Source organism: Cariama cristata, unplaced genomic scaffold (genome assembly GCF_000690535.1).
Source record: "Cariama cristata isolate BGI_N322 unplaced genomic scaffold, ASM69053v1 scaffold1826, whole genome shotgun sequence".
Taxonomy (NCBI): Eukaryota; Metazoa; Chordata; class Aves; order Cariamiformes; family Cariamidae; genus Cariama; species Cariama cristata.
This window is the reverse complement of record NW_009623596.1, coordinates 11,841-32,634: the sequence shown is the minus strand read 5'-3', so window position 1 is coordinate 32,634 and position 20,794 is coordinate 11,841. Positions and strand designations below refer to the sequence as shown.

Sequence of the window (20,794 nt, the reverse complement as noted above, 5' to 3'; positions counted from 1 at the left end):
GTTTTCTGCTTCAATTTATTGATTTAAAAAAAATAGTAATAATAATAATCCTGACTGAAGCTCCTCTGCCTCAGAGATAAATGAGGGCGATGCCGTGGGCCTGTGGTGGGGTGCAGGCCTCTCTCCGGGGGGGTTTAGCCCAGGGCTGGGACCTGACCCCCCCGAGCTGCAGGCCTCTCTCCGGGGGGTTTAGCCCAGGGCTGGGACCTGACCCCCCCGAGCAGGGCCAAGGGAGGCAGCAAAACCGGTGTTACAGCAGATGAGAATGTGTTTTTATTTATATCGCTGTTTCAGGCGAGCAAGCTTTCCCTTTTAAAGACTCCTCCGACAGCGTTTCTCTCTAAATATTTAGCTTTCTGGAGCCTGGGTCGGAGCACCCCGCCGTGCATCGGGTTTGTGGCAGAACTGGGCGCTTGGGTGGAAACTTCGGGCCGAGAGCCGTCGCTATTTCTGTTTGTGGAGAGAGCTGCTTATTCCTCCTGAAGTGGTGGAGTTCATTAAAAAAAAAAATAGAGATAGCATATGGGTTCCCTGGCTTAAAAGGCCTGTCTCTGAGGGGCTGCTGTTTGCAAGGGCTAAGACTTGCTCAGTATGTGCGTGTGGTGGCGAAGCGGGTACAGTAGTCTGTTGTTATTGTTTTGTCGGTCGTATTGTGGTGATAGGAAGGGAAATAATGGGTTATTTGTTTTTTGAGGCCTCATCTGTTCTCAAAACAATGCGGGAGCGTAGTGCCTTGTTTCCTAGCTGAGGACGTGGGTTACTCTTGAGTTTGTCAAGGAGCTGCGTTGGGGTTTTAGTGTCTGTGACTTGCAGGGGTTGTCTACAAAGGTGTTTGCCCAGGGTTGAGTACAAATGTAGAGCTGGGAGAACTGGGCTGCGTCTTGGCATTTTATCATAGCGGGATGCTTGTGCTGTTTGGAAAAGGGGATATCGCCGCGTTTGACAGCGTTTCTGTCGGGATAATTGTTTTAAGTGGTTCCAGGCGGATCCTGCAAGCAGGGGAAGCTCGCTGGATCTGCTGGAATTCGGCACGGGAGAGCTTCACAGGTGAAAGCTTTGGCACACAGGAGCCAGAGGAAGCTAGATAACCTTTCAGACCATTTAGCACACCAGTTGCAGCATCAAGGCAACTGGAGTAATCATAAAAGCTGGGGGGAAAAAAAAGGCATTTAATATCCTGCAGATGTGCTGGCTCTTGCTTGTTATATGAATCAGGGTATTACATGAATGAAAGAGTTAGTAAAGCAATGTATTGTTTTTATAGAGTCAAATGCGTGCCATGTGCCTTACAGATGAGAAGAAAAGGTCCATGCCTTGGAGAGCTTACGATCCATAATGAGATATTATTGATCAAACCTGCTTTAGGGCAGCTTTGCTAGCCCATGGGGCTGCCTGAGTGGTAAGATCTGGGACAAATATTTGCATGGAACACAAGGAATGTCGGAATAACAGGGCCAGGAGCTAATTAACCTGGCAATGTAGTGCAGCATGTTCTCATTGTGCACTTGGGGTTAGGTTTTAATTTGGCATTTTACTCTTTTGGTGTTTCTAAAGCTGTGGCTAGAAATTGGACGCTAATATTAATATAACATCTGACATTAACTGCTTGAGTTGGATGCTTAGACAGCTGCTGACCAAACAAATAGGGGTTATTTTTCAGCCAGATAATTTTCCTGATCTGATTCACCATGTGACCACATAAACAAATGTGCAAGAGCAGAACAGGGAGTTGGTCTTGGGGGGAGAGGAGCAATTCCTGAAGCTGGTAGTCCTGTTGAAAAGTGGTTGTTTTTTTTCCTGAAACTACAGCCTAGCGTTGCAGGGGAAAAAAAAAAATATTAAAAATACTGTTGCTTGGGTTCTGACTTGTGGGAGCCCATGGTTTAGGGGGAGAGCTGTCAGCCAGTTCTTTAAAGGCAAATTGGGTTTCAAGTTTGGTTGCCTAACGAGTGAATCTTATTTCTTGATATATACATACATATATTTATGGCTGATTTGTCCTGTGGGAGCAGCCAGAACAAGTTACAGCAGAGCAAATCTAAGTTTAGGTTGCGTGTTAGGCAGTGCTTCTCAGCTTGTTCTCAAGTGGGCAAAATGGATCTGTGCTTTTAAAGTGCAGGCTGTGCTGCAAGGTGTGTGCAGAGAAGAGCCGTGTAAATAGTTACACCATTCTTGCAGTACAGCGACAGACTTTGCGGAGCAAGTTGGTGCATTGCGTGAAGCGGCACACTGGATTCACGAGCTGGTTCCTGGTGCCAAGTAGTATTTAGAGCAAAAGGGGGACAGGGGCCTGATTTCCTTTTTCAGCTGTGAGCTGGGTGTATCAGTCGTGCTTCTTGTGTTTTTACATGATGGTCCTCAGTCTGTGCTTTCAGGGCAAGGCACTGCTAAACTCTGTCTCCCCAGAAAGTTTTTGGTTGTCCAAGTTTGATCCAGGTTAGAATTTTCCCAGCTCAGAAACAAGAGGCAAAGCAAAACCTGACAGATGCTGCCTTTCCCTTAGCAGTGCTTTTCCGAGGCAAAATGTCTCTCTGACGACGGGGTTCTCATGTTGGCAGCTATTAGCTTGTCCAGCGATTTCTTTGCATCTTTTCTTCAGCCCATCTGCTGCTCTTGGTATGGCGAGGCTCTGCCTTTGTGGCAGTCAGGGGGAGTGGTAGAGGAACGCATTTCTCTTTTTGGCATCTTAATGTTGACCGCTCATAGGTGTGTTCTTACAAGCTTCCCCGTTGAAATTTCACAGTCGCAAATAATTTGCTGTCAAATGCCATTTTTGCTTCCCTCTCGCATTCACGATGCAATTCTTGCTGCGGTGTTTAGTTATGTGGCATTTCTGCATGTGAATGACCTGCAGGCAAACTTTCAGAGGAAGGTAGGAGCTTTTGTTGCCTGCAGAGCATGCTGCTATCATGTTACTGTTCCTCAGTAATCAGTTGGCCTGGACCTTAGGTTGTGAAAATGTAAACAAATTGTAAACTGTTGAACTTTGCCCCACACATACTGCTTATTTCTCTGTCCTGTTCCTCCTGCTGACAGGGGATTTAATGAGAACAAATCTATGTTAAAATAAGCGACTAAAATTATAGTGCAGGAGACCTTATCTTGGCTACTGTGTGTGATGATCAGCTTTGTATTGCTGGCTCTTGTACTCGGTGAGCAATCGCTTTATGGGACGGATTCATTTGGAATAGATGAATAAATGGCGTTTCATTGATTTCTGGGAAGCTTTGTCATTTACATAAGCTGTGAGTCTCGGCTGCTTCTTCTCTTGTCAGGAAATTTCACGGCTTCTTTCAGTCCCCGGGGGATATTGAACCAGCAGAGACTATTAGGACCGCAGATGAATGTTGTGCCTTTGGCTGCAAACAGGTTTGCTCCAGAGCAGCCTTCCTTCTTGCCTAGACGTTGCGATGTTCCTGTGATCTCTCCGCACATGCTGGTGTTGAGCTGTACGGCTGGAGCGTGTTTTCTATTAACGTACTGAATCTCTCCACAGGGATTTTTCATCGGAGGCCATGGAGCTTTCAGCCAATGAGCTCAGCATTTATGACAAGCTATCGGAGACGATTGATCTAGTGAGGCAGACTGGCCACCAGTGTGGGATGTCAGAAAAAGCCATTGAGAAATTCATCAAGCAGCTCTTGGAAAGAAACGAACCCCAAAGGGGACCTCCACGGTACCCTATCTTAGTGGTTCTCTACAGGGTAAGATGGTTTTTGTGCATGCACAGACCGTTTGAGGGTCAGAGTTCTCCTTCTGCACCTGAGCCTTTTATTTCCCACTGCGCTTTCTTGATGGATTTTTCCGAGTTCTTTATTTAAAAAGCTGTGAAGTGTAGCTTCCTTCCTTTGTCCCATGAGCTGGTTTGAAAACAGAAGACAGCTGACCAAGATTTGAAATTGCTCATGTGTGCTGAAAATTTAACATGTCAACACCTTCCTCTCCTTAAATTATTAAAGAATGAGACTTGGGTTGATTCTTCAGGCAAAGACTCCTAGTGTCAGCACCCTCAGTGGAAATGTGAGGAAGGGAGGAGATTCTTGAAGTCCGGGGTTGAATAATGAAGAGCCCCAGGTTCTGTTTCTGACCCTATCACAAGCTTCTACCTGTCTCTATTCTCCTTCTAGTCTATAAAGTAAACCTGTTACTGTGGTGCTTGATGCGAGAAAAATGTTTTGAGACCCTTAACTAAAAGACGCTGTAAAAAGTTTTGCAAAGTGGGTGAAAGGATGCTGCTGTTAGGTAGGTTTGAGATGCTTGCTGCAAGGATGAAAACCTTCCTACTGGCATAATATTCAGTAATATTTTAGTGTTGTCTTTACAGAATCATCACAATGGTTTGTATTTAGAAAAAAAATTTAAGCTTTCTGCCTCACATCCTGTAAAAGGCTGTAGAACGAGGCAGGAGAACAGGAAACTGGAAATTTGAACTTTCAGCTTCTGTTCTTGTTTTTGCTGTTGATTCACTTTGACTTTGGCCAGGAGGAGAAATGCGTCATGTCATCTCTTTAAGGCTTTTTTGGGATTCTGATATGGAGGAGGGAGCTGGTGCCAACTCTGCCAAAGTGTTTCGAGGCTTGACGGATGTTTGCAAAAAGCCTTGAAAACCTTGTGTAAGAGGTATGGCAGAAGTGCAAGCTTTTATTTGATTAGGTGGGAGGAATCGGAACTATCTGTAGATAATCCTTGTTGCCCTGGTGCTGGATTATTTGCGGTGCTAAAATATATGAACAGAGTTGCGTCCCTTGCGTTTGAGGGCTGCTTAATTTCGTCCTTGGACAGCCCTAACAATAAAACTGAGTGACAACTCTGTCTACATAAATAGCATTGCAGTTGAATGAGGAGCGACAGCAAAAATGTGAGTGTTCATCTTACAGCGCACAGCCACAACCCTTTGATACGAGCCAGAAGGTGTGTCCTGTTCTGAAGGCACATCAGCTCACTGCAGTATAATTAATTATGTGTCTGTTTTCTCTCGCAGGGCCTGCTCACACTGGGGTTGGTTTTGCTGACTGTTTACTTCCTGATCCAGCCATACAGCCCGCTGCCGCCTGAAGCTTCGCTCTCCAGAGCCCATGCCTGGGGCTCCCTCATCGGTCACATCCGTCTGCTTTCTCTGCCTATTGCCAAGAAATACATGCTCGAGAGTAAGGAAATGATTTCTCTGCTGTAACATAAGCCTAGCAAGAAATACCAAGTTAAATACCAGCCATGCGAATCATTTGAGTGTCTCGCTGGGCACCAAATAACAAATGTGTTACTGGCATGGCACCATGGCTTTCTCTTTTCCTACCACTGTACTTAAAAATAGCACCCTGAATTCTCGCTAGGGCTCTTTCTCTTCCATTCATTGGGGCTGAAGTATATTTTATCTCTAACTTCATCATTTTGTTCTTGCACATTCTCTTTTCCTTGCTTTTAACACCTCGGGTTTTTTTTTTCCACAAGAGTTCCCCTTCCTCTAAAAATCTTTGCAATGCTGAGAATCATATCGAGATAGCTATGCTGGTGAATGTCACCTTTTTAATTTTTTTTATGAGTAAGGCAAAAACAGTTTGTCAACCAAATCTTGGTATCTGTGAGCAAAGTGTAGAAACCTCTACATGTGACCCGGCTTTAAGGAAAAGTAGTTTTTGCCAAGAGGTGTGTTGGGAAATGACTGTGGGCTTGAGAGCCGTGGTGTTTATAGCAGTTTATGTAACATTAAGGGTAGAGAGAGCATGTGTGTGTGAGGAAGCGAGATAAGTGGCTCCATAATGAGGTGGTCCCATCACAGGAGAAGTACGTAATAGATTTTCCTAGGCTGGCATAATAGAAATGGAAAAGTTTGAGTATTTCCCATTCTCAGTTAATCGTTTCCACTGACTTAACTGACTTAGACTGGCGAATGGGTGTAAGCATGGGCTCTGCCTCTTTGATAAAATACAAAGACTGTCAGTGATGATAAAGCTGTGAATTATTTTGAGCAGGGATGTGGCACAATGTTGACGGTCTGTCGGCTCACTGTAAAAACAAACTGCTGTATCCATGCCCTCGATGGGTTTATATTTAGCTTCGGCAGCTCATTGTGTTGGAGTTGTCTGTTCTGGCTCTGACCTTCCTGCCGTAGCTAAAAAGGACGCCCTGAAATGCCAGTGCCATTCTGCATTTTCTCTGTGTGTCTCCCTCTCTTCCGCTGACATGTGGGATTTCTGTTGATTCAGGTTCGTATGGGTGGGACGGGGTATCCCCCATTGTTCATCTCCTTCCTTATACACTGGAATCTCTCGCAGGGAGGAAAAAACAAAGGCGAGGACGTGGCTCTGATAGCCACTTGACATTAGTAACCTGCTTATCTACTGCATTTCAGCATTGACGCGAGTCAACACCCTTCTGCTTCTCTATGGAGAAAGAAACCAATGGGATCTCTAATGCTGGTATTTGTTGAGTGAAATTTTATTCAGAAAATTGACCGGTTCTTCCTTCAGATGCCGCAGGGCCCCTTCGGATGAGAAGAGCCCAAGGAGGTTCCTTGGGACAGCAAAAGGTTTCTAGGACCAGGGCAGCCTGAAATCATGAGTGTCTTGCTGTGAAGATAAATAAGAGCAGGAGCAAGCCTGGGCTACTGATGGGAAAACCAGCTGAATGGGGAGGAGATCGGGAAGCATCCAAAGGAGCAAGGGAAAAGGGGAGGATGGATGGAGAGGAAGGATGCAAGGTTGTCATTTAAATGCGTATGAAATCCCTCATGCCTCCGAGTCCCAGAAGTTTTCTGAAGTGATGAGCAATAGGGTGGGCAGCAAGCCAGCTCTGGGGAAAGGAGGGGAGGTTCAGAGGGGATGAGGCAGTTCCCGCTCTGTTTTTCTAACAGCATTAGGTTGTGGTAGAAACCACAACATGTCCCAATTAACAGATTTGCTAGGGATGGCTGGGCGTAACTTGGATCCTGCCTCAGAAAAAGGAACAGGACTAGACCCCGACTGTTTTAGTGGGAGAGGGCAGCACCCTGCCTGAACCTTGGCTGGGTTGTTGTGGGAATCCCTCGTGTCCTGGCTTCCCGGCAGGCAGCTGTGTCCCAGTGTCTGGCTGTCCCAGTGAGGCTAGTGTCAACTTCACAGCTTGCTGCTGAGTGGAGCGTAGTAAAGCCATCCATCGGGGATTGGAAGAGGGATTTTCGTGGCATGGGGCTGAGTGGTCTCCTGAGCTCTTTCAGCCCTACCTTGTGCATGATGTAATGTTTTGCCCTTAATTTTGGCCTTGTGGCCTGCAGAAGGGAAGGGATAAAGCTACATTTTGCCGTCCTGTTTGTTGATGTGACCATAAGGCCAGGAGGTCTCGCAAGCAAGTCTAGCGTTCTCCAGTGCATGCTTGCATAGGAGAAAGCACTGCACAAGGAGACTGAGCAGCAGAGAAAACCGCTAATAAGGGGAATCTGTACATCGAGTCCCTTCCTTTTCTCTATGTAGATCCTGGTAGATGAAAATTTTGAGGGGGCTGAGGATGAAACTTGGAGCTTTCTGTGCTCGGGCACCAGTTCAAATCCAGCTTGGGCTGTTCTTGTTGAAAGCCACCTGTTAACAGTTTGGAGGCTGCCTTAGCCCACCGGCAGTGCTGGCAGACTTCCCCTGGCCGCGCCGCCCAACGTGGTGCGGACGAAGCCCGGCCGTGGCAAGCGTGGGTGCGTGGGTGGTCCAGTTCGCTTCCTCCGGGCCCGAAGCTGCCTGGGCAGGTAGGGACAGCCTGACTGCATGGGGCTGCGGTCTGGGGCTGTGCTGGCCCTCCTGAGCCTGTGTGGGGAGCAGTGGGCTTGGGGCAGCTTTCCTGTCTCCGGGATTGCAGGTTGGATCCCAGTCCCCTGGTAGATGTGGGCTGAGAAGCCAGGTTTGTGTTGCAGAACAAGGGGAGCTTGGTTGCCTGGTTTTCTCTGGGAGCCAGAGCCGCATGTTAGAGAGGTGGTGAGGCTTTGGGAGGAGCAGGGTTGCAGGATACTGCTCCCCTCTTCCTCCGCGTCAGTGACCTGCCTTCACTCTCACCTTCATCCTCATCCCTTCCACCCCAGGAGCCATGCTGTGGATGACAAGGGCTGCCTGTCTGTCCATGGCTGTGGGTGGACCTTTGAGCAGTCAAGGTGAGGAGCAGTGTCCGCAAAGCTCTCTTGCGTTAAGTATGTAGGATTAGATCCAAAGTAAATTTCCTTTTTGCCTATCTCTCTGCTCTGTTGCTTGCTGGCGCTCTCCCCCGGATCAATTCCCATGTTAAAACTAATGTTCCCATCCTTTGTTTCTTCAAAGCTGACTTTTAGACCCTTGGGTTTGGCATCTGTGCATCTTTTCAGCTGTTTTCCCAGGGCTAGGAACTAAGGTCCCTTCAGTTGAGGAAGAGTTCTGTAGAAATGTGGTTTGCATTTGCTCTTCCTGAGCTCATGTTTACGCAGAGCTTGTGAAAGCCCTAGTGCTGGGTCAGGCTGCCTGCTCCAGACTGGGGGAAAAGCCTCTCGCTGCCACAGTGCGCAGCTCTTAGCTGGGTAGATCAGCACTTCTCGTAGCCCCCAGGGAGACAATGAGTTTGCAGACCTCTGGGTTCTACCTGCTATAAGGAACACAGTGGATTTTGGGTGGGCACGTGGGTTCAATCAAGGCTTTCTAGTGCTGTTCCAAGGAGAAAGTAGGGCCTGTGTAACCTGGATTCATTTCTGTTCTCTGATGTATGCTGGGATGGAAAAGTCATTCCCTCTGTATTTCAGTTCTCTGGTGCAAAGTAGGGGTACGAGTACTTCCCTCTCCCCTGCAAGCATTAGGAAGTAATATAACGAGCTCTCAAAGTCTGTAGTAATCGGAGCCAAATGAAAAGTTTTCTTCTCTTTTTTTTTTTTTTCTTTTTTTAACAGAAGTTTTAAAACCAAAATGGTGGTCACTCTATCTGTTTTTCAGTGGTCCTTTCCCTCACAACTGTGGGACATCCTTGTAACTTTGTTAATATCTAAATATGAATTTTGATGTCAACTGGTTGATAACTGTTCCCTGCCAGCCACACAGAGAAATGATGTGGTGAGTAGAGCGTTAAGTTGCTCTTCCATTAACTTATGTGTCTGCCCATGGTAAGTTCAGTCCTTGCAGCTCAAAAACCTCTGCAGAGCGGGTCGGTCAGCGGCAAACAGGCTGTCGTCCAACGACGTGACAATCTGCATGTTGTACTGATAGCAGGGGGTTGTAATGACCTCAAGGAAAATCCAATTTTACCTCTAATAATGAGACCCAGGCCTGACCACATACATCCTACACAGTTCAAAATCAACTGGATCGGTAGCTGCTCAGTACACCTAAAATCAGACGCAAGCACGCACGTAGCTGAGTGTTGGAAAAGGGATCCTGTGCAAGTTACCCCCAGCTTGGAGAAGACTCCTTCTGTTAAATACTCCTTTTGCCTAGACCAGTAGGGCTAAAATTGTGTTTATGGGTTTTATACATAATCTATTTTAGAGAAAGGAACCCCGCTGGAGGAGCTGTTTTTAAGCAACACCTTGTAAATGGCCTGTCACTGTCACGTCCCAAGGCCTGCCAGGTGTGAGAGCTGTTTGTGAGGATGGGTCACAGCAGGCTGGGTTGTTGGGAGAGGACAGCAGCCTTGCCTCTTGGCTGATCACCTTCAATGTAGCTGGAGGCTTGCCTTGGCGTCTGGCCAGGTCCGAGCTTCTTTCTGATCTTAACCCTTTGCAGGCAGCCTGCAGTGGCCCAGCCACAGCCACATTTCTCTCTGCTTCTCACAGTCCTCTCTTCCCCTCTTACTGTAGCCCTGAAGCGTGTTATCCCTGGTGCAGAAAGGTGGGTCCCATGAGGTGGACTTTCTGCTTCTTGAGTGCAAGGTGGGTTAAGCACCCAGGTATTCAGCCAGCCTTTCCCTGTGGGTTTTGCAGCCCACGCTGCATCTGACCTGCTGGGTTCAGTGACGCGTGAGCCCAAGGAACACGGGCCCGCTCTGAATGCAAGGGTTGCACAACAGGGCTGCTTGGGAAGTCAAGCAGGATCTGATTTTTAACTTCTTGCTGCCTTCAGCATGGCCTTCTCTTGCTCGTGAAGGTTCTTGTTTGGTTGTTTGGGTTTTTTTTTGACTAAGCAAAGTCAAACTGGTTTGCTGTTGTGTTCGTGCATATTTTCATGGACCCGCTCCGAGGGCTGGAGCATTTTGAGGTGTATGTGAGCGTGATGTGGGTTGCAGCACTGTGCAGGGCTCCCTCCCATAGCTGTATGGCTGCCAGTTTGTCTGGTCTTTTCTATGTGTGTGTAAACAATCCTTTTATATTATAACCTGAGTGACAAACAGGCAGGTGTGTTGTCTCGTTCAAAGGGGAAAATAAAAAAAAGGCTGACTTTGCAGTGCAGGGTGGTGCCAAGCTGTTTTCATACTGCTTTACTTTGGTCACCATTCAGCCAGTGGACTGTTTATTTGGATTTGCTGACAGTAAACTAACTCCAAATCATTGTGGTAATCCAGAACATCAGAGACTCTTCCTTTTGCTTCTATATTTTGATGCCTTCAGAATTTCTTGTTTCCTCATTTGCAGAGCAAATGAATTCTCACTTTGGATTTGCCTCCCTGGAATAGAGTGTGCCATACGTGGCCTGTTGCAGAGGCATTTAGCAGCCTAGCGGAGCCCTTTTTGCACCAGTGACACAGACACGTCAAACCCTTTACAGACTGAAGCCACCATCGGGCAAGTGGCAGCAACTGGGAGGGAATTGTTTCAAAAGCGTGCCGTTCCTCTGAGCCAGATTGCTCATGCAGGCGCTGCCAGAGCAGTACAAGCTGTCTTCTAGGGCACGTAACCAGAGGTGTAGGCTGGAGTGGACTTTGGAGGCTTTCCTGACAGCTTGGTCCCTGCCTTCAGTTTTCTAGATTGGTAGGTGCAGATTATCTCCTGGAAATAATGCTCTTTCATCCCAGTGGACTGTGAGTTCCTCCTAGGCTAGGCTGAGCAGACTTGATTTCACAATATTTCGTTGGATCAAAATCATTTTTGTGCTTTGCTAGAGATTGACTCAATCATCCTTCGGTTGTTTGCCCAGCCGTTACCCATTAGTGAAATGAATGAGTAGTTCTTCGAGCTGTTGACTTTTTACCCAGAACAAAAATGAGAGTTTCTTGATAGGTTTACTTGTAGCTGTTATTTTGTTGCTAGCTGTTCCTAAAAATGTTATGAAGCAAACTGGGAGGTATTTTCTTCTCCTGGCATAAATATATTCAATATACTCAGAGCTACAAAAAAGTTCAATATGAGAAAGAGGTGAGGATCTTGCGCTGAACAGGGACCCTCTTTGTTGTATATATTTAAAACCCCACTGTGATGTATTCCATAATGAGGACTTCCACACTGTAATTAATAAGCACTCCTTATGATTCCTCTCTGACTTACTCATCAGTTTAGCCTGACTTTGACATGACATTGTAAATGATCAAATTAATTTTTAACCTTGTGAAGAATTTCAGCAAGATGGAGCTTGGGAAACATTGCTTTTGCAACAAAGTGCTCCGAATATCTCCTCCGAACTGTGCCACACAGTAACTACAGAGCTCTTAATTTCTACATTTGTCAAGTAAGAAGGATGAGATTTACACGTCGTAGATTTTGATCATGAAATGATGTCTAAATTAGTTTTCTTCTCTTTAAAATACTCTTTTTATCTTTCTATAAAATCTGGGAAAGGGGTCGTGGTGATAATCATATAGTGTATCCTGCAGCAGGGGCATAGCGCGGCAAGTAACAAGCTATTTACTTGAGGAGTATGGTATCTGTAAGTCTGCAGTGGTCCCAAGGTGGCAAGTGGCTAGTTGTGTCTCAGGAGCAAGAACAACCTGATCTCCATATTCTTTGGCTGTCAAAGCAATAACAGTAGGTTATGAGCTGCAACTTCACTTTAAGGTTAAGGGCTAGACCTTGCAAATCCCTGCCCTTAAAATAATGGAAAACAGCACTGTAAAATCCAGCATCTGGAAGCTAGATATTTCCAACTGGAAGGAGAGCTGCAGCCATTCTGCGATGACAGTACTTGGGCATCAGAGCACTGAGAATCTTGTGGGCCCTTTCATCACAGAATCACAGAATGGTTTGATTCGAAGGGACCTTAAAGACCATCTCATTCCAACCCCCCTGCCGTGGACAGGGACACCTTCCACCAGACCAAGTTGCTCAAAACCCCATCCAACCTGGCCTTGAACACTTCCAGGGATGGGGCATCCACAGCTTCTCTGAGTAACCTGTTCCAGTGCCTCACCACCCTCACTGTGAAGAATTTCTTCCTAATATCTCATCTAAATCTTCCCTCTTCCAGTTTAAAACCATTGCCCCTTGTCCTGTCACTCCATGCCCTTGTAAAAAGTCCCTCCCCAGCTTTCCTGTCGGCCCCTTTAGGTACTGGAAGGCTGCTCTAAGGTCTCCGTAGAGCCTTCTCTTCTCCAGGCTGAACAACCCCAACTCCCTCAGCCTGTCCTCACAGCAGAGGTGCTCCAGCCCTCGGATCATCTTCGTGGCCTCCTCTGGACTTGCTCCAACAGGTCCATGTTCTCCTTGTGCTGAGGGCCCCAGAGCTGAAGGCAGTGCTGCAGGGGGGTCTCACCAGAGCAGAGTAGAGAGGGAGAATCCACTCCCTTGACCTGCTGGCCATGCTGCTTTGGATGCAGCCCAGGATACTGGGAATCTTACAGGTGGGATGGAATGTCTCTTAAAAAGCTCTGCCCTATGTCAGCTGTAAGAACCAGCTTGTGGTTGGGCTTTTGCTATGAAAATGAATGGAGGAGGAAAGTATGCCACAGGCTGTCAGATGTGCATCCATAAAGGGTCCCTTTGGCCAAGGGGAGAGTATGGTCACAGACAGCAAAGGGTAGGCTGAGATCTTGATCCCTTCCTTTCAAGGTGGATCTGAAGAGACCCTTCAAAAATCCCCTGACTTTTACAAATGTGCAGCTGTGGGGAAACATTGTAAAAGTGTGGAAATCAGCATCTTCTCATTGTTGGATCTAGCACGTAGGTACAAGGTTGTGACTGTCAGTGCAGCGCCGTGAATGGGTCACTGGGTCGGGCCTGGATGAGTCCACCCCCATCCTGAGCTTACCTTTGAATTGGTCATGCGTTTTGAGAGCCCTGAGGTTTACCTCCTCACCTACCCTGATTACAGGTATTTTTGTAGTTCTTGATGATACATTGGATCCTGTGAGGGACAGTCCAAAAGTATTGTGAGTGTTAATGGAACAGCCAGGCTTGTACAATGGACCTACAAGAAAGGACAGAGAAATGTCTTGTGAATATTCAGTGCGCAAGACGGTCTGTCTTGAGAGCCCTGAGTTCATCTTGCGCTTGCTGAAGTTGCTTTAATACTCTTAGCACTGGTGCCTAGCAAGGTGTGTGGTGGGACTGTGGAATAGCGTCATCCTCAGAAAGAGGAATTGGGGATTTGGAACCAACCTTTGCAGATTGTGGAGCTGCTTGGTGCATTAGACAGGCCTCTGGGGAGCTTTCTTCTAGTCATTATGGGTGATGGGAGCAAGAACTCTTAAGGACAGAAGACCAGGAGGGGACTGTGAAGTCCTGGGGGAGTCTCCCCTCCCCTGGATCAGGCTTTCCTGTGCAGACGTAGGTATTGCTCGCCTGCTGGAGATTTCTTCAGCCTTGGAGTCCTGAGTGCTGGGGAGCAAACCAGCTTGGTGGGGAACCAGCAAGCTGCCTCAGCATCTGCAGTTCTACATGCAGGAGACTTTGTTTCCAACGCTTCATTAGGGTCAGGAAGAGCCCTTGACTCTATGTGTCTTGTAGGAGCAAAAGGTCCCCCTGCTACAGGGCTTCCCGTTGAACCTGCTGCAGTGGCAGAGTGGTATTTTGCCCTCAATATGGTCCCTGAAGAGACTAGAGCTGTTGCTGAGACCTTGCTCTCAGATCTATGCGGGCAAGTATTATTGCTTCGCAGCGACGGGCAGAAGCGGGGCCAGGTCCACTCAGTTACCTCTTAGCTTCCAATCTGATCGTCCACACCCAGCATCTCTGGGGTTGTGCACACACACCCCTCTCTAGTTCTGGGGACAGCCAAAAACTTGGGAAATCCTCTGTGAAAATGGCCAAGAAGGGCGGGGTGCTCATTTTAAATTGATTGTAAGTTGAAAATTATTTTTCTGCATAGTGGAAAGTACAGTCATAAACTCCTTCTAGCATTAATCATAGATGCATTTTAAGGAAAGTTGTTATCTCTTCGTCTGTGCTGTTTTAGCAGCTGGAAGTCCCCAGCCCTTGCTCTGCTAGGAGCTATCCTGACGCAGGGGAGAAGACAGCTCTTGTTTTGGAGAGCTAATAAAGCATAAAAACAAATATTAGGTGGATATGACCTGAGGTTCTGCTTAATAAACTGAAGGCTGCCCCTCAAGAAGAGGTAAGAAAGCACAAGTATGGAGGAAAGGTTAGTTGGGACTGGCCTGCACTTCTGTCTTGTAATGGATAGTTGTATGTGTCAATACTACAGCTGCTTTCTTGCACTCAAACTCCGCAGGGATAATTGCACACGCCCAGCACTTAAACGTTTGAACGCGAGTGGATGGGACCATCGTGTGATGGTTGTGCTGGGATGAAGAGTGCGTCTTTCTTTTGTGCGCAGGCAGCGCACTTGACTTAAACCGAGTGTGATGGTTGTGCTGGGATGAAGAGTGGGATGAAGAGTGCGTCTGTCTTTTGTGCGCAGGCAGCGCACTCGACTTAAACCAAAATAATCCCCCAGGGTGTCTGGGCTGGGTGATAATGTAAAAGGAATGCAGGGAGGGTAATCGGCAGAGAGACTAAGCATCCTCGGTAAAACTCCTGCTCTGGTCCCCAGTGTGCAGTTGCATGCCTTCTCCTCTGTGTGTAGTCTCTTCTCCCTCCCTCCCTGGGAAGGGCAGGCACTTCTCACTGCCTGTACTTGTCATGCCAGTCACACACATGCTGGTGCACAGGCTAACAACCTCAACAATAACTCTAAAAGATTAATTACCAAAAAAAAAAAAAGGAAAAAAAAATCCCACAACCCCACTTGCAGCATTTGAAATGCATCTCAACTGTGCTCTGCTTGGGTTATTCATGGGGAAAAGAAATAACCTCCTGAATCGAGCAATTGAGAATGCAAATATCCAAGCCTAGCTCAAAAGAGGAATCAAGCTCTATACTGTCAAGCTGATTAGCATCCCCTTACGTGGGGTACTGCTCTGAGCCCGGAGAGAAAATTTTGGGATAACTGTGCTTAATGCTCTGGGATGAGGTTTCTAAGTTTTGCCCAGAGAGAAATTCTAGTGTTGCTGCTCCCTGTATGATGAGAGACCGTAAGATATGTTTTCTCCTTCTCTTCATGGTGACTGCCCTTCCTCTGGTGAAATCTTTCAGTCTTTTGTTTCCTGTCACTGACCAGCTGGTTTTTGTGAGTTGTTTTGTTGTTGTAAAATTGAAGCTTTTTACAGGCAGTGGAACAAAGATTTTCTTTTTTCTCTTGTGAGCAGAGAGGGAAAGTACATTGGAGCAGTTTCTCATGGGAGTGGAACTTCTGCTTGCAATAAGGATTTTACACTTTGTTTTGCCTTTTTACCGCTTTCCCTGAAAGCAGTGTAGACACGTCTTCTAGAAAGACTAGGAATTATATCCTGAACCCTTTCAGTCCATATCCCAGCAGTAGGGTGGGAAATGCAGCATTTGGGAGTTGATTGGAAATATTCAGAAAGAAAAAAGCAAAATGAATCCCAATCTGCTCCTTGCTGTTATGTCAAATTAATCTAAATCCTCTATAAAATTCCTTGTTGTCTGTTGCAGATGTCGGAGGGAAAAATAAAACAAGAGCTTTCCTATTAAGTGCTGTTCATCAATTATTACCCATGCACAGGAGCCTGAGTGTGGTTGGAAACCATGATGGCAGTAACACGCAGGCTGTGCGAGGTCTTTCCCCCCCGACCCTGCGAAAAGCTGCTGTGCATCCTTGTTTCCCAACTTTATTTTTCAGACAGGTTTCACTGGCTCTTTCTCCCCTTTCCCATCCACTCTCTTTCCCAAGTGGGTGGCCTGCAGCGATGTCCAGGAGACATGAGCTGTTTTGACATGTGCTGGCACTGGATGGGATGGGTGGGCCTGTCGTGAGGACAGATCTCTGGATGTTTCATGTGAGATGTGTCCTGGACCGTGGGTTTTCCCGAACCCACCCTGACAGATCAGGCTCTTGAGTGGGTTTGCTGCCACTGCCCAAGTTAAACATTTCCTTGTCGGATTAAGGCTGCAGAACCAGGGCTGTCACTGCCGCAAAATTAGAGCCACGTCCTTTCGGTGTAGCAGCTGCTTCTGCAGATCCTTTAGCACAGAAATACGTGGGGCATTCAGCATTATCAGTTCTTGTCCTGTTCATTCAGTGCTGCAACATGTCACTTCTGTTACTGTTTACTTACTTTTTTGTGCTGGGAGGGCTGTTAAATTGGAGGAGGGAGGCAGGAGATAGGCATCAAGTAATGGTTTCACATAAAAATTGAATTTTTGAAGATGTAAACATATGCAGTGTTCATTGTAGGCCAGTTCAGCCAATTGTGGTGTAACAAGGAATTCTGGAATTTAAAATGCATGTAGCTGTGGTCCAGGGGATCCTCATGCTGGGACTTTTCTCCTCATTTCATCTTCAAGTCAATGCAAGGGATGAATGAAAACAGCGGCAGCGCATCTTGGTGAAATCCCGTGTTCCCCAGCATCTTCTGCACATCAGAGACTGGGCAAACTTTGCCCAGGACAGAGAATTTCTTAATTACCTCAGAGGTAAAGGAGAGAGTAGTGACTTCAGGTACGTCTTAGCAGGGTTCATGGCACCAGCACTAACTGTGTTACTGTTTTCAACCTGGATCATTTTTTTTGTCTTCTGGACATCTTGGTAACTTACATGGATTGCTCTTTTGCTTGTGGACTTGTTTCAGTTTAATTGCACTGTATATGGTGGTTGTCATCCTTCTATTGATAATGAAAGGGTAGCTTAACCTGTATGCCTTTATATAGAGAGAGAAGTGGAATTTCCATAAAGCTCTCCCATTTCCCACAACCCTGAGCCATATCTCCAAAATCTTTAGCCTGTGCTAGAAACGTTCTGTGACAAGTTCCCTGCCCAGTGAAGCGTGCTCTTTTTGAGTAACTTACACCCAGTGGAAGCTATAAGAAATCTCAGTATTTCATGTGAGGGATAATGAGTTTATCATGGAGTCTGTCTCCTTTCCATTTCATTTTTGGTCTTACTAAACACGTTTCTCTTGTTTCTTCCCAAGAATGCCAGGACTGGTGGGCAGCAGGTTGCAAACAGAACACTTCTGCGCTTCCTGCAAACTGCACAGTCTGTTCTGCTGTGAAAAGCCTTCACATAGTGACAGACTTTGGAGAACTATCAGAAAAGCTCCAGAGGTCTCAGCCTTTTCTAATCAAGGTAATGCATGGATTTGTAAGGCTGGATGATTAGTCCAAACTCTTGACTAGCACCAGCCAAAGGCCCCTGCCCATTATTTTCAAGCACAAACTCAAACTGCTGATTGAGGTAGAATGTATATCTAAGAAGACATTTAGCCCCAGTTTAAGGATGCCAGGGCCTGAGGAGCTCACTGCGCCCTTAGCAAGTTTTTCCTCTGACTAATTATCATTGTGGTTTGAAACTTAGCAATCTAGAAGGCTGTCACTCTTGGATGTTCTTTGGCGGGATGGAAATGGGAGCGGGGAGGAACCGTAGGTGCACAGCTTTGTTTTGTGTCATTTAAGACAGGGCAGCATCTCTCCTATGAGGAACTGAAGCATTTTCAGTCCCAGGATCCAGAACTGGCAGAGGTTATAATAGAAGAAAATTCAGCTGAATTGTGGAGCTGCCCATTTTTCTTTCCCTGGTGAGTCAAAGACAAAACACGATGGATGTATACATCCCTTCTGCAGGGGTGCCCAGGCTCTTTACCTACATGAACTACTAGGAGCTTGCAAGCTGCACTCTTAACTGGAGGTGAGGGGAACAGGAGTGAGTTACAGGCTTCTCTGTCTGCTTGCTGGCACTGATTAGATCCAAGGAGAGGTCTTCTGCACTAAAAATGAAGTACTATGGCTGGGACTTCACGTATTGCTCCCCTTACAAGACAAAAATATCCCAGTGACTGCTCAGTCCTGTTCTTCAGACCTCATGTTAGTCATCTGGGCTCTGATCTGATCACCTGAGCAACTGGTTTGTATTTCTAATCACCTCAGTGGAAATCCTCCGCCATTAGTGTTGACTGAGAAGAGATACTATGACATTTGCAAAACACTTGAGAAGTAACAGAAAGCTAGGGGATCCTGCTATTTGTGTTTGGTCTCATGCAGGAAAAATGGCCAGCCCTAATCCTGATCCCCTGTTAACTAAAAGCTTTTTGCCTTTAGTGGGGCTACCAAGATACGTGAACAATTCAGAGCTCTCTAAGGTTGCAGAGCAGCCCAGCATATTAGCAAAGTCTTTTCATGTGGAGAAGAGTGAGAAGTAACGTGGGAAGGTGCCACCCGAAGTGGAGCAGGCTCCCTGGCACCGTTGTATGAGCAAAGGAGCAGTGTCCAAGCAGGCTTGGAGACGGGCACGGTGAAGTCTGTGCTTTGGCTAGTGCTTAGGTGGGATCTTCTTGCTGCACTTCTTGACCGCAGCCCTGGTAGATGGATGACCAGGATACAGAAGTATTAATCATGTCAAGCCATTAGACATGTAAAAATAACAAGCCCCACCCTGCCTTTTCCAATTACATTCCCTGGCCTAGAGAGTAGACTTGGATTCCCCCTGCCTTGCCATGTGGTTTCAGTTATGGTTGTGTACAATGCCACCTCTCTGCACCTTTTATAATTAATGGATCCGATCAATGATTCAGATCATTTGAAGGGAACAGGGGAAGGAAAAGTTTAGGCATCCATCACGATCTCTTTCATTCCTGTTTACGTGATCCTGCCGCAGGTACTAAGAGGATGATATGAAGGAAGGGTTTAGAAGCTGAGAGGTTGAATTTTGCTTCTAGCTCCCAGGGCTAGTCTATCATACGTTTACCAAGAATGAATATTTGTGAAGAATTTTGATCTTGAAAAGTAGCCTTTTAAGTACAAGCATTATCATGGTGTGGCATTTCTTTAATATGGAGCGTTTTGTTTTGTTTAGGAACAAATCTGTGAATAAAACTCGGATTCTGCAGGAATTTTTCCCCACTTCCTCTTTGCTGTCCTTCCCCAAGACAGTGTCTCTGGAGAGCTGCTTCCTCATCCGCCATCCAGATTTGGGGAATAAGGTGAGAAATTCATCCCAGAGACATTCTCTCCCTGTCTGTGAGTTGTCCTCTGGAAGCTCCGAGTCTTTGGGGGATTTGCAGGATATTTTCAGCTGGTACAATCCTGACAAGAAGGGTTTAGGGTTGTGTCAGTTCTGTCCATCCCTGTGTAACGTGGCATCTCAAGGTTGCTGTACCACCCAGAAGCTGTGTCTAGTTGTGTGCAGATGATACACTGTGTCCATCTCCCTCTGCAGTTAGAGATGTCTGTGTGGTGTCCCATCTCTGTTCACGTTTATGTCCTTATGTCCTAGCCTTGCTCTGTAGCTGAGTGAGGGGATGGTCTTTTTGTGCACAGTTGGGCAGAATTCGTTTGAGTTGCATTTTAGGAGCTGTTCTTGGCAGTGAGTCTCACCCATTCCAAGATACCTGCCATGAAGACATTTCACTGAAGAGAGTGAACTTCAGGCTTCTAGCCTGATCTTCTCCTCTGTTTTCTTGTGGGCTTTGTGGGTGTGGAGGGCCTGCATTGCCATGGACAGAAGAGGGGAGAAGGACCCTTGCGTGCAGCTAACCTCAGCTATGATCTACTGGTAACTGGGGAGAGGAGCAAACCTGTGGTTTGCACTGTCTCGCCTTGCTGCAGGACAGTGACTTGCCCCTTGTTTGATCAGACAGACCCAAGAAAAACTAGCAAGGCTTTTAAAATATTCTTCTCTCATCCTAGAGCTACAGTTTGCACAGCCTCTTTGCTGTTGGAAGTGGACAGCTCACCCTGACTGTTGTACCTCTGGACAAGTGCAGAGGACACTGTGAGATGTTCAAGGTGGAACTGGAAGCTGGAGATGTGGGTGAGTACCTGTGCTGTAGCATGCAGGGTCTGGGAGGTTCCTTGGAGCCAGGAGACTGCTTCCAGCTGGGTCTTTTCTGTCTGACACCTGAGAAGGTGGTGTGTGCCATTACCACCACCAAACTGGTGTGTGCCTGCTTGTGGCAGTACAGAGGAGTGACCATTCTGGACTAGGAGTCTGTGACCTGGAATACCATGGGATACCATAAGGCAGTGTAAAAACTGAGCAGCATGGGTTACACAAGACACAGTGCTCTGCTGGGTGTTACAAACCCAGCATGTCATTGAGGGCAGTGTCTTTCCATAGAGCTTCTGCATACCCCCAACACTTCATGGGAAATGTGAGCAATCATTAACCATGGATTCATCTAATATGGCCTCTTCATTGCATCTTCCAAAGGTTATGCCAGCGCAGATTACTGGACGATGAGCTTCATGGCCAAAGGGACAGAGCCAGCGGTTGTTTGTGATGGAGCTGCTAGCTAAGGACGGTGGGGTGGGAAAACAGCTGTTTCCAGGACAAGAAGACTTTCCGCTTTGAAGCCAAGGCAACGTCTTGAAGGAGAGAGAGCTGGGGCAACTGGGGCGGGCAGCTTTGCCACCCTGCATGTTTACAGTGTTTAAAAATGACTGTTTTCCTGACCCTTGAGGTAATTCTTTGCCTTTCCCCAAATGTATTTTGGGAGAAGCTCA

At 46.8% G+C, this 20,794-nt stretch overlaps 1 protein-coding gene across 1 annotated transcript; it reads left to right on the top strand.

The window, feature by feature from the left end:
- Positions 1-3,501: 3,501 nt before the first annotated feature.
- LOC104163688 (chromosome unknown open reading frame, human C6orf89) lies at positions 3,502-20,794 on the top strand. The gene is made up of 7 exons (XM_009702779.1): positions 3,502-3,704; positions 4,982-5,147; positions 17,269-17,423; positions 17,750-17,871; positions 19,146-19,272; positions 19,979-20,102; positions 20,502-20,794. The coding sequence occupies exons 1-7, from the start codon at positions 3,516-3,518 to the stop codon at positions 20,585-20,587; spliced, it is 969 nt and encodes a 322-aa protein (XP_009701081.1). The 5' UTR covers positions 3,502-3,515; the 3' UTR covers positions 20,588-20,794.